Consider the following 17,488-nt stretch of genomic DNA (forward strand, 5'->3'; position numbering starts at 1 on the left):
GCAATGGGCGGCTTGCTGCTCATCCTGAGGCTGTACAGGGCAGCTGGCGACCACACAGCTGCATCGCCCACCCTCCATCCGCCGCAGCTGCAAGGACCTCGCCTCATTGCACTGCACACACGTGGTTGTCCGCCTTATTTAACTACACAGATGCGTCGTTCTCAAGCTGCCGATCTTCTGTATCCTGCTAACATCTCCTCACCGCACCAGAGGCGCAGCTCCAGCTGGGCCTGGAGGCCGCCTGTTAGTCACTGTGAAGAAGCCAGCCGCCACAAGGCGTCAAGTTGCTTCCCACATTCCTTGGCCCCATCATCATCACCGCCATGATGATGAGTCGGCACATACTTGCGCCAGATGGCCTGATAATTTCCCCTCCCCTACCTCTAACCTCTCTATCCTCCCTTCCAGTTGTCTCCGTCCCTCATCAACCTCAAGATGGAGTCACGCATCGGTCCCTGGCATGGTCCACGTCGATGTCACAAGAAACAAAAGATTGCCCGAGTATGCAGCGGTTTGGCCGAGGCTGCGATCGACCACTTCATGCCCATTGAGGAGTTTTACGACAGTCTGGAAACTTTTGGCTTACGATCGCGACATGCCACAGATCCAGCAGCAATTCATCTTCGCGACTCGGTGTACGACAAGATTTCAACGTTACTACAAGCCATTGGGAGGAAGAAATGGGCGTACCTGCCACGAACGTTTGTGGTCCTGCATCAGACCGGGCTCGAGAGTTTCATGGACGTTTTCATCAAAGAAGGTCGAACGGATTTCTATTTGCCGTACCACGAAGGCAATCTTCCGGATGCTTTGGCAGGCCAGGACAGGATGCGGTTTCTCCACTATCAAGACAATGTGCTGTCAGAGCGAGAGTTCTGTGGGCCTGGTAAGATGCTGGAATCTGGTCGCGCACCGCATTTGCATCTCAAGCATAGCAGCGCCGACAAGTTCTTTCACGAGAAGCCGAGAACGGTCCTTGGTCACGGAGGCTTCGCCACAGTTGAGGATGTGGTCGGCAAAAGCACAGCACAGCATTTTGCACTCAAGAGAATGGCCCGCCATTTATTCGATGAGAGAAAAGAAAAGAGAAACCTGCAACTCTTCCAGAACGAGCTCAACGTGCTACAAAAACTGAAGCATAAGCATATTGTCAAGCTAGTCGGCTCATATACCGACAACAGATACATTGGGCTCTTGACCCAGCCGGTGGCAGACAAGAATCTAGCGACGTTCTTGAAACAAGTGCCTCGACCGAATGAAGCTGACGATCGCGTCATTCGACTGCGTAGTTTCTTCGGCTGCATTGCCACTGCAATCAACTATCTTCACAACAACGACACGACACGAGTCCAGCATAAGGACATTAAGCCTGCGAACATCCTCGTTAAAGGCAGCAGGGTGTTGATTGCAGACTTCGGCACTGCGAAACCTCGGACAGAAGAATCAGAGGACAATACAGAGTCCACGGTCGGCGACACCGATAGGTTCTTCACAACCAAGTATGCTGCCCCGGAAACAGCTTCTGGCGTATGTTACCGTGCACTCTATCCTTGTGGTGAGCTTCACTGATCATGTCTGCAGACCAGGACATTCGCGAGCGACATCTGGTCGTTAGGCTGCGTTTTCCTCGAGATGGTCACAGTGCTTGCGGGGCGATCAATTGAGGATCTCCAAGCCTTCTTCCAAAGCACCGGTTCCAATTCGACGGTGTACCAACGGAACCAGAAAGCAATCGATGACTGGCTGCAGCAGCTCAACACGGCCTTGCTGGCGTCAGACTTCCCCGAAGACGCCCAGCTCACCACGATCGTCAGGTTCATGTGCAATCAGGACGAGGCGAAGAGACTCGACTCCCGTGATCTCGTTCGCCGGATCTTTAAGCTCGATGGCCCGATGCCGTATTACGGCTTATGTTGCAGCACTCGATCACAGCTGTCGAGCCCTGCTAGATCCGATTCGATGGACTCCATGTCCACCGATAGCAGTGAGAGCGACAGCAGTCTTGAACAGCTGGAAGATATCACAGAGCAAGGTACCTGGATTCCAGTGAACTTGAACTCCGCTCCTGCGTTGATCGAATCTCCGTCGAACTACATCTCGCCGATAGTTGAAGACTCTGAGACGACGATTGTGGCTTACAACCAACCGCCAAAGCTTTCAAATCATGTCTTGGAAGACGTCACGGAGCTGCAAGGACTGGATTCCGAAGACTCGTTTGCGGTGGTCCTAGAGGCCAGTGATGCAAGAGGAGCACCTGCTACGACAGACGAAGTCACCGATGTCGCCGAAGTGGATCAGACTGGCATACACTTGACGTCTGTACCCAAGGAGACAAACAAAATCGATGCTTCAAATGGAATCGAACAGCTCCCACACCAAGATGTCGCAGTCCCTGAGTCAACTCAATACGTTGGGAGCAATGGCCTTGCTTGCCCGTACCCGAGATGCGACCCACCCAAAGGGTTGGCACTACAGCTCTTCGATAGCTTTGACTCGCTTCACGAACATCTTCTCGGTGTACATCTCACGCACGACATTGGCAGGATTTGCCTCCTGGACGGCAGCCGAGATGTTCCTTACAAGCCGCTAACGTTGACTCCACAAACTGGCGCTTTGGAAACCATAGGACGGAAGAAGAAGAACGGTACTGATGAACGACAAGTTCGCTTTTCAGAGCTACCTGATGAGTCTCGACCGAAACCAATACCTAAGCAAGTAGCCCGCCCGAAGGAAACCAATGGCGTCTACACCATCAATGCAGAAATGCCAACTGCGCCAGGGCAGGCAGATGCAGAGACCACCGCGAGGTGCACCAAGATCGGGATACCGCCTACAACCTTCACGCCATCATATTTGCTGGCGGCCAAGAACCGCTTCTCTCAACTCGAACTGCTGAGCCAGACAAGATTCGGCAAACCGCTATTTGTATATGGAACACTGATGTTCCCAAGCGTACTACGTTGTCAGGCCCAATCATTCATCCACACTGAGGGAACGTACTCCTCGCAACAAGGCCGGCGTATCGTGACTGGCTCTCGCGACTGGTGCAATATCGACCAATCGATACAGTCCGCCGCAGAGTGCATGACACCAGCGACGCTCCCTGGATACAAACGATTTCGTCTCTCGAGTTACAGCTTGGCGTATGTTGAGCGAGCTGAAAGAGATGACGACGAGACACCTGGATTCCTGATCTTCGGTCTCTCCTCGGAGGCGTTGGCTTGCCTTGACCATCTTTACGAAGAGAAGGGGCCTAAGCATCTGTTTGATGAACGCAATAGCGGAAGATCAGAGTGGAGTAGAACTCGACTGGTCCGTAAACCAGCGACAGTTCGTCTGAATGTCGTTGGTGGCGAGTCGGTCGACGTCGAAGCAGAGGTCTATGTGTCCAACGTCGAGGACGCCTATCGGCGTGAAACTGCCCGGCCTTGGGAGATGGACAGTTTTCTGCGCGGCAAGAGCTTCAACACTTTGACGAACAGGCTCGATGGCGGCAAGCGAATTGTGGAGGAAGAAATCATTGCAAACACGATCGGAACGAGGATGGTCCTTCCTGGCGACGAGTTCGTCGAGAAAGTGCTTAGTGGCGACCAAGACGGACTTTTGAATATGCTTCGCGAGCATCAGTGTGTTGATGCCCCGTCCGTCAAGTACGGCACCGCACTTCAAGCTGCTGCGTCGAAGGGCGACGTAGATATCATGGATCTGCTCATCGAGTCGGGGGCTTCGGTCAACGCACCTGGCGGGCAGTACAGCAACCCTTTGATTGCAGCCGTCGTGGAAGGTCACTACGACGCCATGAAATTACTCCTGAGGAATGACGCCAAACTCTTCGTCCCAGGAGGAAGATATATCTCAGCCCTGTACCAAGCCGTCGACTTCGATCGCGTGGAAATGGCACACGCTCTGCTGGAGAAAGGCGCCTGGCTGACAAAAGACTACCGTGAGGTCTTGGACTTAGCCGCCGAGCGCCACAACGACGAGATGTACGATGAGCTCGTCCGCTACGATGTCCTGGGTCTACATCGCAACGACAAACAGGTTCGAGACCGCTTTCCGACATCAGCATCCGACGTCGCCGAAAACCCTCGCTCTCTATCCACCGAGCAATACACATCCATTGGCGCTGTCTGTCTCGTCCAAGCAGTCCGACTGTACGGCCAACCGGGGAAATGGACCGGTCGGAAAGGCGTCAAAGTTCTCAAAGCAGGGATCGAAAGGGGCCTAGATGGGAGGATCCTGGAGAAGATTCGGCCGCACATTCATTCTTTCCCTGCCATCCAGAAGTTCTTTGCGGGTGCTATGGGAGTGGCTTTCAACGGGAGATTCAAGCCTGTCAGTCATAGTGACCCTACTGAGGCATGGGTGCAGAGCAGGATGACGAGCACGAGCGCCAAGCCGAAACGGAGGCAGGGCAGAGTTGGGTGGGAAGAGAGGCCGTCGAGGAGGTAGGATTGAATCTTGAGATACCCCTGTACAGAAAAATGACCTTTTTCCAGTCTACTTAAACGCAACAACAATAACAATCATTTAAGCAAAAAATCCCTCGAACATTCTCCCCATGATCCCCCTTGGCTTGTACTGACTCCCAGCCTCACCGCCAATCTCATAAACACTAAACGCATCCGCTCCACCACAACACTGTCCAGCATTCCCCTGACAAGCGACATTACACATCTCCTGCCCCGTCTTGACCGCCGCAGAATCCAGCGTGTTGCCTGACCAGCATTGCCAGCCGTCCTTGATGCCGAAGATGGAGTGGCCCGCGGTTTTGGCTTTGGAGGCGCAGAGCTCGACGGTTAGGTTGCTGGTTTGGTGGTAGGTGGGCAGGACGTCACGAGTTTTGGGGCAGAGGTAGCAGCCGGTGTAGGTATATTCGTTGGCTGTGGGGACGGGGGTTGGGGAGGTGGTTGTTTTGGAGGTGGAGGGGGGTTTGGAGGTGCCGGTGCTGCTGGTGCTGGGTAGCGGTGGTGGAGTGTAGGCTAGTGGCGAGCTTGATGTCGTGGATGAGCTCGAGCTGGAGCTTGATGGTACTGAGGCCTTCGATATGGACGTTGATGAGGGTGTGCTACTGCTGCTTGACGGTGGTGGAGTGTAGGCTGGCGGGGAAGTCGGCGCTGTTGATGAGCTTGACCACGAAGAACTTTTGCTGCTGCTGCTGCGGCTGGACGGCGGCGATGTGTACACTGGTGGAGTTGTCGCTACCGTTGATGAGCTTGAGGATTGAGAACTGGAGCTGGAACTGGAGCTACGGCTTGTTGACGCCTTCGACGATGACGAGGAGGAGGAGCTGCTGGCCGAGGATGAAATGCTCGACGATGAGCTTGATGCCTTTGAGCTCGTGCTCGAAGAAGACGAAGACAGCGATGAAGAGCTCGTAGTCGTATTGCTCAGAGGAGGCGAGCAAAGTGTGTTCTCAAATAGACTCAACCCTTCGGGACCACCACAAATCTGCGTCTTGTCAGCGGCACAAGGCATGTTGCAGCGTCCATCCGTAGCCTTGGTGCACTCGGTAGGGAGCGAGTCGCCACAATAGCATTCCGTGGAGTGTTCCGTAGCGAAATAATTGTAGCCATGGCAGAAATCGGCACAGGCCTGGGTCGTCAGATTCTTGTTGTCGAACGATTTGGCTTTGAGAGCACGTCCTGGAATCTCTTTGTAGCAATCGACGTAGGTGAAGCAGCCAGCAGTGGGGCAGGTAGTCGGGACTACCTTCGTCGAGGACGATGTGCTCGAAGTCTTCGTTGAAGAGGGGCTTGACGAGCTGCTCTGGCTTGTCGATGACGGTGGGGCGTAGCCTGAAGGCACTGGCGTGCTACTTGAGGATGCAGTTGAAGAGCTTGAACTGCTTGTGGAAGATGAGGGCGGACCGTAGCTGGATGGCGCCGGTATGCTCGTTGTCGACGTACTGCTGGAAGACGAAGTCTCTGCCTTGGTGATTGGTGTTGAAGAGCTTGAACTACTTGACGTGCTTGATGAGGGCGGGCCATAGCTAGATGGTATCGGAGTAGTAGTCATCGATTCAAACGGCTTAGTGCTGCTGGGCGATGTAGCAGAGGAACTCGAACTACTCTCCGTGCTCGACGAGGGTGGGCCATAACTGGACGGTATTGGTGTTGTGCTCGTCGTCTCAGACACTTTCGTGCTGGTGCTGGAAGATGGAGTCTCGACCTTGGTGATTGGCGTCTCCGAAGAAGTCGAACAGATCGGTCCTTCGACGAGCTTGCCAGCAACACAGCCACCATACGCTTTCAGGGGGTACAGCTTTTTCTTCAGATAGCAGTGATATCCGACGACGCTGAACCCCTTACAGCCGGTTGTCTTCGCACATTCTTTGGCACAAGCTTCTTTCGGGTTCTTGTCGGCGCCACAATCGATGTACTTGAGATCGCCCCCAACGTAGTCGGCGTCGCAGGTTATCTCGTAGCTTTTTCCATCGCCGCAAGAGTATGCAGCGCCATTACACTTTGGGCAGACAATCTCCGTGGTAGCAGGAATGCAGGTTGTTGCCGATGAGGAAGTTGTGGTGGTCTTCGATGGGCTTGTTGTAGGTACAGTGCTTGAGGAACTGCTAGTGGGTGGCACATAGCTGGATGGAGCAGTCGTTGGGGAAGTCGAGGAACTGGAGCTGCTGGTCATCGTGGACGGCTCTTCGTAGCTCGATGGAATGGGCTTGGAAGAAGTAGTCGAGCTAGAGCTGCTTGGCATGGTCGACGGCTCTTCGTAGCTAGGTGGTGGGTTCGTAGCAGGAGTCGTGGAGCTAGAGCTACTTGATGTTGTTGACGATTCTTCGTAGCTCGGAGGACTAGTCTTGGAGACGCTCGTGGAGCTGGAGGTACTGGAACTCGTTGGTGGCACTTCATAGCTCGAAGGAGTAGTCTTGGAGACGCTGGTCGAGCGAGAGCTACTTGATGTCGTCGACGATTCTTCATAACTTGGAGGCCGCGGCGTTGTCGAGGTCGAGCTGCTCAACTCTGTGGTTGACTCTTCGTAACTTGGGGGCGTGGTCTGCGGTGCAGTTGTGGCTGGCGAGGTACTGTTCTGCTGCGAAACGGTTGACGAGGTCGTGTTATAATACGGAATCGAGGAGCTACCAGTACTCGATGTGAGAATGATGCTAGATGAAGACGTTGTGCAAGGAATCGTCGTCTCGAATGTTTCCGTTCTCGTTGACGTGGTAAGCTTGGTCCCCGTGCTTGTACTTGTTGTTCCTGAGGTAATTATGGTGCTCTCAACTGGGCATATAGTTGTGTAAACCGTAGTAATATCGGAAGTCGTGTACCCAGGCGGCGGCGTTGAGAATTCCTCGACTGGCAGCGTCGTTTGGTACGTCTCTGTTCTTGTCGAGGTTGTCAGCTTCGTGCCTGTGCTTGTCGTTGTTGTTCCACTGGTAGTTATGATACTTTCGACTGGGCAGATTGTGGTGTACACGGTGGTGATGTCCGAGGTGGCGTATCCTGGCGGTGGTGTAGAGACGCCTACAGACTCGACAGGCACATCTGATGTGTGTGCTGGGGGCAGAGTAGAGCTTACAGACTCAATCGGCAGAGTCTTTGTACTTGTCGACGTGATGGTCGAAGTGGTCAATTGACTGCCAGTGCTCGTAATCGTGCTGCCTCCAGTGGTGATCGTGCTCTCGACTGGGCAGATCATGGTGTAGACCGTCGCGACTTTACTTGTTGTCATTCCAGGAGGAGGATGATCATCTTGATCCTCATCATCTTCCTTATAGAAGGGTGGGGTCTCGATTGGCGGCGTCGGAGTCTCTTCGTCACCTTCATCATGTTCGTATGCTGGCGGTGCCCCAGGGAAATCTTCTTCATCGTCCACATCTTCCTCTGACGCTGCAGTTGGAGTGGGATACGAAGGCACCGTGTCACCTCCAGGAATTGGAGTTGCTCCAACGGGCAAATCTGACCCAGCAGCCACAGATGAGATTGACTCAACCTCGCTCACGGGACAAACAGTGGTGAACTCTGAGACGGTCGTCGAAACCACGGGCACGGCCTTGCTAGCGGCTGGACAATTCGTTATTGTCGAAGCACATTTCAACACGGTGATCGTTGAAGTGTACTTGATCGTGGCCGTAGTCAAAGAAGAGCCGTCAGATGTCGTCGGCAGAGCTGGCTTGCCAGACCCATCGCATTGTCCAGGAGGTGATACGCAGATGGCGTAGTTCGCCCACAGGTTCCAGCAGTTCTCATCGATTTGAGGGTTCCAATCCAGGAGGTCGTCCACATCAATCCCGGCTTCCTTTGCGATGCCGTCGCAGCTATTACTCGCCTTGATGTTATAGTACTTGGCGCAGCCTGCAGATGTACCTGGTTGAGTTTTCTCAGGGGTCGCAGCAGAGCAAGTAGCAGACGAGCCACCTGAGCCGCCCGTCTTTGTTTGTAGAGTGCCAGTGCCGGTACCGAGACCAGTAGAGTTCAACGAAGGAGTTTCTTTCAAGCAAGCCACGCTGTCGCTGCTACCACTCGTATCCGTGAAGTTGTATTGTCCGCAGAATCTATACGGCGTAATGCAATCGCTCTTAATGAAAATGCTGTAAGGAAACTTGGTCAAATCGGTATGGCCACCGGCCCATAAAACCGTATACCAAGCGTTGCCTTCATTTCCGGCATCCCAAACACCCAAATGGAAGCGGCAGGGCGATTGAGGATACTGATGCTGATCGTTGTCGCTATCCTTGGCATAATGCGTGCGAATAATGTTTCCATCGATTGACCAGGATATGGACTCAGGCTTCCAGTCAATCGTATAGGTCATGAAGTTCTGCGTCATGTTCTTTTCGACCTGTGGCTGCGTGCCTCGATCCCAACTTCCTGTGACGCCTTTGCCGAAGTAGTTCGTCTGGATAGTAGGCACTTTGTAGGCAAAGTCATTGCCGCTCCATTCCCAGTCAATCTCGTCATGAGTGTCGGACACCAAGACCGCGCTGGAAATGACGCCTATGCCGGGAGCCGATTGTAGTGTGACTTCGACTTTGCCATAGAGTAGGTAATTCTTGGTCCAGATGTAAGGAGCGTCTGTGCCCTTGGTGAGTCTAAACTCCAGGCCTTTGTCGCTAAAGCTCAAGAGATGGTCTGCGTAGTCGGCAACAATCCAGTCGGAAGGTATATTTGGTCGTGATGTGAAATCATTGGTGAAGCCCTGTGTGAAGCCGGGGAGTGGTGGGCAAGGGCCTGCAATGTTAGTCAGTACTGCTTTATCGCAGTTTCACATCGAGCTTACCTTTGGTCGGATTGCATGGCCCCTGAGCAGCCACCAGGCTACTAACAAGTGCAAAGCTGGCCGCAATGAATCGAAACCTCTCCATTTTCGGTCAAACCTTTCGGTATCTCGAGAAATGACCTGGCTGGGGAATGCTGTTCAACGCATAAGTAGATGGTTGTTTTTGTCCAACTATACGAGGTTCCCAATCTCCACCCGGGGGGTCAACAAAGTTACAACGTATGCCAAGACGATATATCCTCTCGGTATGGGACAAAGGCGGAGCGCGAGGGGACCGACTTTCGCAAACGCGACAAAGAGATTAATCCGTGCAAGGGGATGAAAAACGCCATGAGTTTTCCACGTGGAGGAGGAGCGACAAGAGACTCTATCGTATACATGTTCAATCAAGGATTGAAGGGGAAAAAGTGATGCAAGACCTGTATTGCTGGCAGGAGGTAAAGGAAAGGTGCGACCGACCTCTCATGTTCTCAATGACGATGGCCAGCTGCCGGAGTTGATCGTATTGAGCCTCAACTCCTTACCATGCTTTCAAACAAGCAGAACAATCCTCGTATTCCCTATTATTGACCACTGGCGCGCCGCTTCCTTTGAGACCCTTCAATCTCAATCCCGCAGCCAGCCCTTGGGTCCGCCCCATTGGCCCTTGACCATTGACTTGTAGTAGACCCACGGAAAGAAGTCTTTCTTGAGATGGTAGAAGGCACCACGAGGCGTGGCTTGGTCGATTCGAAGCCAGTTTCCAAAAGTCTCTTTTGGCTCACCACCATAGCGGAACTCGGCAAGCATGACTTTGCCATACTCTGTCAGGAGAGGACAGGAGGTGTAGCCGTCATACTTGGACTCGCTTGGCGTGCCGTCTATAGCATTGATGAGGTTCTTGACCAAGACCGGTGCTTGTGCTGTAATGGCGGCGGCGGTCTTAGAAGTAGGTAGGCTTGAGGCGTCTCCCAAACTCCACACGTTTGAGTACTTCTTGTGTTGAGTGGTCGCATCATCTACATCGACAAAGCCTGCCGCGTTCGCCAGAGCACTGTTCTTGACGAAACCATGAGGACCCATCTTTGGTACTGCGTGCAGAAAGTCGAAATGCTTCTTGACCTGATCCTGATTGCCAGGGCGAGCAAAGATCGCCGTATTTCCCTCAATCGACACCAAATCATGCTCAAACAATCCTTGAACACCTCGCTCTTTGCGAAGCTTATCGAGTGCTTTGCTGTACTTTGGCACGCCAAACATGACTGGAAGAGCTGTGGCGAACGAGATCTTGGTGGATGAGTTCGAGTTTCGAACGTTGTATAGACCTGACTTCTGCCACTTGTCAAGTGCCAGCCACATGATCTTCTGGGGAGCGCCTGCACATTTGATGGGACCAGAAGGGTGAGTGAAGATGGCATTGCCACCTTGGAACTTGGTGATATCGCTCCAAACCTGATCGCAAGTGCTGTAGCTGAAGATGGACTTCACGTGCGAGTCAGGGTTTGCGAGGGCATCTGAAAGACCCTTGATGGCGTCGATGTTCAAGGTGATGCCAGGTGCCACAACAAGATGATCGTACGTAAGCTTTTCGCCGCTGCTCAACGTAACGGTGTTGTCACTCGGTAAGAACGAGGTTACCCCAGTGTTGTAGAACTTGAGTTGAGGATCGATCAAGCTCTTGAGAGGGCGTCGCAGTTCTTCTTTGGTTTTAAGGCCGCCGCCGACAAGTGTCCATCCTGGTTGGTAATGATGATACTCGGCCGGATCGACTGCGGCGATGTCGTCTTGTGCAAATCGGCCAGTTCGTAGAAGCTGATGACTGACATTGAGCCCAGCGCTGCCGCATCCGATGACGATAGTCTTGTGATGGCGTGGTGGTGCGACCACTGGATGGATATTTGATGGAGTGGCGTATGTTCGAGTCGTGGTGTGATGAGAAGCGAGAATGCGCCGTGAGAGAGGCACTGCTCTCGAGATTCGACAAATTCCTGCCATGTTTTCACACACTTTCGCCATGGTGGCGGCGGTAAAGTTGGGTTGACGTGAGGTGGATGGATTGAAGTCTCGATGCCAAGAAGTCTGCAAAAATAGGAGGTTCACAAGGCAGCACGGGGCCTGCCGAGGATCCTTGTACTGCCAGAGTTATGCCGACGACGACCCTTGCATGCCATAGCCTTCCGGCGACGACTTGAATACCCAATTGTCGTTCCTTGAAGTCAAATTTTGCTGTGGACTCATGTTTCGTGTGGAGAAATTGACTGCCAATCTGAAAATTGGGCACTCACTACCCAGCCTTCTGCAAGGCCCTAATGTCGCCACTAGCCAAGCCTTGCACACTATTACGGTGCCTACGCCCGACGTTGCGCTCACACGCCGGGACCAGAAATTCCGCACCTTTGTCAATTCCGTTGGGGACACTCAAGCTCAATATCTATATACAGGCTATTTATGAATTATAGTCTCAAGAAGCGAGTACTCAATATCCAGATTCTAAACATAACTTAATGGATAGCTAGTAGACCCTATTGTGGCGCTAGAGTATCTACTATATGGGGTAAACAACAAGTACCAGTTAAAGGAGCCAAAGAAACCACCTAACACGTAATAGCCAAGCTGGTACTTAAATGAGTGTAAGTCTATTGCAAATCTAACGATCAATTGTCCACAAGCCCCTTTAATTTTTCTCCGTCGCCTGTATACTGCAGCTGCCAAACTAGCAATTTGTCTCGCTATAACTTTGCTGAGACCTCTCTAAGCTCTTCACTCTCCTAGTTGATAGGGAGGAAGGTAATAGTACCGTCAGGAGATCCATCAGCAAGCTTAATCGGCCAGCACGCAGTTTGTTGGCCACTGGGGATGCTCTCAATCCCGTCGCACCTAATGAAAGTAACGTTAGCAAAATGTTCTTCGACTCCTATGCACAACCCGATTGAGAGATCCACACACCCGTCAGTGCTCCCGCCAAACTCTCCGTCCGAACACATCATGTTGGGAATCCATTGACCGTAACCGCTCTGACCCTGACTGTAGTCGAAAGTCAGAGTCTTAGTGACGGTGTGCGATTGCTCGGAGCTGAAGGTGTAGCCCAGCGTGAGAGTTTCGGACATGATGTCGAAGAGTCCTGCTTCTGTGGACGAGGAGACCATAAAAGTATTGCTGATGGTCCATTAGTGAGAGGTATTACTTTCAGAGGTTGATAGCTTACGTCGTGCTCTCCTCGACAGCAGTGGCCTGGCTGTAGGTGCAACCTGCTTCGCTGTTGCAACTCAAAGTTGGGGTAACCTTTTGAATTGGGGTATTGGCATCGGGGTAGACGTCAGCGCCCTTGCCACTCTGATGCATGGTCAGCTCTGCCTTGATTGGATCTGCCCCGTGATGAAGGTCAAACTTACCCATGTGACGCCACAAGGACGTTTAGCAAATGGGTTGCTACGCTTGACCTCGGCCACATCGGCGACCTTCCCGGCGGGTGCTTCGATTTGCTCGGATCGCTTCTTTGAGGTGATGCCCTGGCAGTTGGTAGAGCAGCACCAAGTAACAACAAAATCCTCGGCTGGAACAGAAGCTTGGATACACCCCGGCTGAGTGAAGATGTGCAGCGGCGCGCCGCAGACCAGGCTACCGCCTGAGGTGTCACGAGAGGCCAAAATAATGTTGCACGAATGTGGATCTGTGCTGATCTCCTGGGGTATATCAAACCACGCCAAAAAGTTGCCCGCCTTGGCGGGGTCTGTCTCGAAATACGGGTCCCCAATACCGCTCGAGTAGATTGTGCCACAGTCGGGGTACCTGCGCATGGCGTGTCAGTAGTCGTCTCCCAGTAACACGAGTAGCGCATGTTCCTCTTACTGGTTGCCGATGTCGCCCTCCACAATGTGATCTACAGCGTTGTCGCAGTTTTTGCTGTTGTAGGCATTCATGGGAAGACCATTGGCCATTTGAGCAAGAGAGGTCTTCGCCAGGGCCGCGAGTGCGCAGGCGAGACTCATCTGAGTGGTCTTCATGATTGAGGTTCGGGCGGAAAGACAGGCACGAGCGTTTGTAGAGTTACTTGCTGCTTCTTTGCTGGGTGATGCGTTGGCATTGGACAACGGGCTGGCATTAAATGCTCCAAGTCTATACGCCCTTGGTCGTGACAGCAATGCTGTTTACGCAGCGATTTTCGCTATTCGTCGTTGCCCTAGTTTTGCCCTATTCTTCGCCATCACATTGCTTCAATGCAAAGAGTGGATGTTGCGCATTGAAGCAGATCATCGATCTTAGCGTCTCGCTCGCGGGAAATACGATCTTGGCATTAAGTAAACGCACAGGCACCGCCGGTACTAGGGCATAGTTACGGAGAGTTAGGCTCGCCGCAGCTCTCTGGCCGTGACGACACCTGCCTTCCCTGAGACAGCCTGACCCAAAACGTTGGACTGGAGTGTGCCTGACAAGGAGACGTCTCCGTCGATCTACATGCTACGAGCGTTTCACATGTTTTCCACGTGGCTGCGTCCAACTTGGTAACACCGCGCAATGAGAGCTGCACGGGGAGGGCGCCGGTACCAATGCGAAGCTACTTCAGAGCGCAAAGACTGCGCCTCAATGGAGCAGTCGAGAGGCTCATAGCAAAGTGCGAGCTCCGCGATCAGTTTTTTTGCGGGATGTGGAGGCAGATGCAGATGTCGGAATCTGTCGCTGTGCGAGGTTAGCGAAATGGATTTGCTGGAGACTTTTTGAGCGGACAGATGCTGACCAAGTTTCGAAGACACTAGCGCCCATCTTAGCTCTGTGTTGGTTTTCACATGGCAGTTTTAAGCCTTGCATTGTACCCAGAAACGGCTAGACTCTTATTAATCCTAGCCCTAACCTGTACTATTCTGACGCTCTCTAGTGTATGAGGCTGCTCTGTAGGAATGCTAACACGGCGAATCTCGCAGCATAGCGACGCAGCGAAAGCCGCAACAAATGTGACAAAGTCGTATTCAGTTGTTACTAAGATTTGCTAGGGCAAGAACCTATCAACAATTTGTGATTGAACACACGTGTTGTCAGTACTGGCTGCTAACCCTACGCTAGAAAAAGAGATAAAGGCATATAAGTAGCTATGCTTCCCATCATCACTGAGTATAATCATCGCAAGACTCCAAAAGCAATCACTTCAGTTTTTGCAACCAACATCAGTCGACGACAAGATACAATTCATACAGCATGTTCCGACTCAGCGCCGTTGCGGTCTCTTTGGCCTGTCTGACACCCACTACCTGGGCTCAAGCAAGCGAGTCAGTGGCTGCAGAATGTGGAAAGGCCAATTCTATTGTTAACGGAACTTTAGGTACACCATTCAGTGGTGGGGTGATTACCACTGCGGATACAATGGCGATACTGGCCAGCAGCTCACCGACGGCAACCCATGGAACAAGACTTATACCGGCAGCTCTCTGTGTGCCTGGTTCTATGGTTTCGAAGGCACGAACGATCCTGACAACTACCATTCAGTCGGCTTTGGGAGTGAATACTTTGGCAGCTTCCAGCTGACCTTCACCGGACCCGGACCAAACGGACAGCTTCATCCTGCTGTGTTCACGGACGACTACTGCCAGGAGGGTCTTCCTGAACCCGAGGCAGCCTTCACCCTGAACGCAGGCACTCTAGGAACGATCGATACTCCAGGATGCTACACTTTGCCTGGGAAGCCAGCTATCCAGGGCTACAGCGTTACGCAGGATGGTGCCTAAGGGTGCATATTGTGCAAATCCAGGCTGGATGCGGTGAAGCGGCCAACCATTTGAGATGGGGTATTACAGCAGTTACTTTACCAGGTATAGAAAGAGACTATACAGCGAAGTAGACAATACATAACAATACCTTTACATGGGCCCTGCTGAACGTTCTTGTATTACCAGAGGTATGACGATAACAAGCCTTGCTAGTCGCAGCAGCTTTGTAGTGAGGCTTTTCGTGGTACTCGGTTACCGCTGGTCTCATAATGAGGAAGTTTGACGAATTCGATGACTTGCTATCAGAACGACGTAGGAGCTCTTCAAGACGCGGATCGCCTTCACGATCGATGGCTCCACCGGGCCTTCGTTATACACGCCGTGAAGAACAAACAGAACTCACAAATAACTCAAATCATTGATCAGGCCTCAACTTTGACCTGCCCATGTGGACCTCGGCGGGACTCCCATAACGAAGCCTCAATCGCAGCTCGCCGCTGGGCTTCCTCTGCCGTGGTCTTGTCTTTGAATACCGAATCCATCTGCTCCAACGTCCGACCATTGGTCTCTGGCACAAGGAAGTAGACCCAGACGAGGGCGATGCCGCAGAATGCGCAGAAGAAGACGTATGTGCCGAAGCCGATATTCTGGATCATTGGAGGCGTGATCAGGCCCTGCATTGAGATTAGTCTCGGACTGATCCTTTTGAGAAATGATGACTTACAATGATGAAGTTGTTGCCCCAATTCGACATGGTCCCGTAAGCACACACTTTCGCCCTCGGCGACGACGGGAAGATCTCAGCGGGCATCGCCCATGGAATGGGACCCCATGTCGCTCCGAACGTCAACATGAAAAACAGTAGGAAGGCGACGCTCGCCCAGCCCGCACCAGAGTTCTCAGTCCACTTGCCATTGAACTTGCCGACCAAGATGGAGATGATGAGGTGGGCGAGGAACATGCAGACTCCACCTCCAAGCAGCAGCTTTCGCCGTCCGAATCGATCCATTCCCCACAGCGACCAGATGCAGGCAACCATTTGGCAGATGTTCAGCACGCCTGACATGGTCAACTGCATCTCATAGTCAAGACCCATGGTTGCGAATAAGGTAGGCGAGTAATAGATGAGTGCGTTGATGCCCACAAACTGCTGGAAAAACATCAGACCGACAGCGACCTGAGTCCGCTTGTAGATCGGCATCTTCCAGCAGTCGACGTAGAGTGAAACCTGCAGCTTGATGGCGTTCCACCTGCCAGGCTCCATGAGTTTCGGGTGCCTGTTCGCAGACATTTCCTGCCGGTAGGCGCACTCAGCTCGCACCTCGAACCATTCCTGCAAGACACGCTCGTCCGATGTAGGGAGCTGACGGATCTTCGCCAACGTTTCGAGAGCTTCGTCGTCGCGACCACGCTGACACAGCCAGCGAGGCGAGTATGGCAGCCACCAGACGCCTACGCACATGATCACGGCGGGGATCATCTGGATCAAGAACGGCAGCCGCCACGACCATTCGCTTTGGATGTGGCGAGTACCGTAGGTGATGTAGAAGGCGATGACAATGCCGGTGACAATGCAGAGCTCTTGAAGTACAAGGAGTGTGCCGCGGATCTCAGGGGGAGCGATCTCGGAAATGTAAAGCGGTGCGACCATGGCAAGCCTGATATTGTCAGCTTTGGAAGGCGGATAGAATTGAGCGACTTACATCCCAACCCCAATACCACCGATGGCACGGGCAGCCGTGAGCATTCCGTATGAGACGGCCCCGGTTTGCATGGCTGCGCCGATGAGGAAGATGATTCCCGCCGTCAAGATGCTCCACTTCCTCGAGATCTTGTCCGCGATCCACCCTGGATTCATCGCCCCTATCGATGTACATCAGCCACGACATACGTATCGTTATCATCGCATGTCCGACATACCAATGAAAGCCCCCAGCTCCAGAACAGCAGTCATCAACCCTTTCTTAAATCCAGACCCGGCAGCCTCCTGCGAGACCTCCGGAAACTCTTGAAGAAATTGTGGCATCACGAGCGTAATCGACACAACGCCTTGGTCATAGCCAAACAGCAGACCGCCCAGCGTCGCGAAGAGGGCGCACAGGAAGACGTAGCGGGAGCTCAAGAGCCCTGCAATGCCACTCTTGGTGTATGTGCGGCGGAGGTCCCAGACTGGTGCTTCGGTGTGCATCTCAGAGGCAATGGACCCTCGTCGAATGGTGTCATCTTGAATGATCTCCGCGTGGACGGCACCGTCGTCGCGCATTGTAGGCTTTTCCGTAGGGGATGGTTTGGAGTCGCTCATGTCTTATGATTCAACACGATGTAGAAGAGGCTGTTGACTGATCAAAGACTAGACTTGAGTTTGAATCACACGTGGCCGGTGTCAGGCGAGTTCAAATAGGCCCGAGGGTAGCACAGAGATCTACCTCCTGGGGTACGTATTGCTCCATGCGGGGACGAATCCGGGGCGTGGAATTCAACATCCGGCGCTGCATCATAGACTGGGTTTCCTTTTCCTTGGCTTCTAGCCTTGCTCGGCGCCTCGTCCGAGAGGCCTAAGCCACGGATGAAGGACT

At 52.9% G+C, this 17,488-nt stretch overlaps 6 protein-coding genes across 6 annotated transcripts; 2 read left to right on the forward strand and 4 right to left on the reverse strand.

The window, feature by feature from the left end:
• Positions 1–435: 435 nt before the first annotated feature.
• Positions 436–4,452, forward strand: M409DRAFT_20647 (uncharacterized protein; the record flags this gene model as incomplete). Its single annotated transcript, XM_033805482.1, has 2 exons — positions 436–1,527; positions 1,582–4,452. The coding sequence occupies 2 exons, from the start codon at positions 436–438 to the stop codon at positions 4,450–4,452; spliced, it is 3,963 nt and encodes a 1,320-aa protein (XP_033670317.1).
• A 78-nt stretch (positions 4,453–4,530) lies between these two features.
• On the reverse strand, positions 4,531–9,319 carry M409DRAFT_52670 (carbohydrate-binding module family 50 protein; the record flags this gene model as incomplete). Its single annotated transcript, XM_033812141.1, has 2 exons — positions 4,531–9,185; positions 9,235–9,319. The coding sequence occupies 2 exons, from the start codon at positions 9,317–9,319 to the stop codon at positions 4,531–4,533; spliced, it is 4,740 nt and encodes a 1,579-aa protein (XP_033670318.1).
• Positions 9,320–9,840: 521 nt separating this feature from the next.
• On the reverse strand, positions 9,841–11,208 carry M409DRAFT_36161 (uncharacterized protein; the record flags this gene model as incomplete). The annotated part of the gene is made up of 1 exon (XM_033810506.1): positions 9,841–11,208. The coding sequence occupies one exon, from the start codon at positions 11,206–11,208 to the stop codon at positions 9,841–9,843; it is 1,368 nt and encodes a 455-aa protein (XP_033670319.1).
• A 773-nt stretch (positions 11,209–11,981) lies between these two features.
• On the reverse strand, positions 11,982–13,217 carry M409DRAFT_20650 (uncharacterized protein; the record flags this gene model as incomplete). The annotated part of the gene is made up of 5 exons (XM_033805483.1): positions 11,982–12,090; positions 12,160–12,369; positions 12,419–12,546; positions 12,606–13,002; positions 13,063–13,217. The coding sequence occupies 5 exons, from the start codon at positions 13,215–13,217 to the stop codon at positions 11,982–11,984; spliced, it is 999 nt and encodes a 332-aa protein (XP_033670320.1).
• A 1,186-nt stretch (positions 13,218–14,403) lies between these two features.
• Positions 14,404–14,930, forward strand: M409DRAFT_20651 (uncharacterized protein; the record flags this gene model as incomplete). Its single annotated transcript, XM_033805484.1, has 2 exons — positions 14,404–14,474; positions 14,528–14,930. 2 exons carry the CDS (start codon positions 14,404–14,406, stop codon positions 14,928–14,930), a joined length of 474 nt encoding a protein of 157 aa, XP_033670321.1.
• Positions 14,931–15,334: 404 nt separating this feature from the next.
• On the reverse strand, positions 15,335–17,100 carry M409DRAFT_65097 (uncharacterized protein; the record flags this gene model as incomplete). The annotated part of the gene is made up of 4 exons (XM_033816371.1): positions 15,335–15,586; positions 15,637–16,570; positions 16,616–16,775; positions 16,833–17,100. 4 exons carry the CDS (start codon positions 17,098–17,100, stop codon positions 15,335–15,337), a joined length of 1,614 nt encoding a protein of 537 aa, XP_033670322.1.
• Between the last annotated feature and the right edge of the window lie 388 nt (positions 17,101–17,488).

The sequence above is a fragment of the Zasmidium cellare genome (assembly GCF_010093935.1).
Source record: "Zasmidium cellare ATCC 36951 unplaced genomic scaffold M409scaffold_10, whole genome shotgun sequence".
Taxonomy (NCBI): domain Eukaryota; kingdom Fungi; phylum Ascomycota; class Dothideomycetes; order Mycosphaerellales; family Mycosphaerellaceae; genus Zasmidium; species Zasmidium cellare.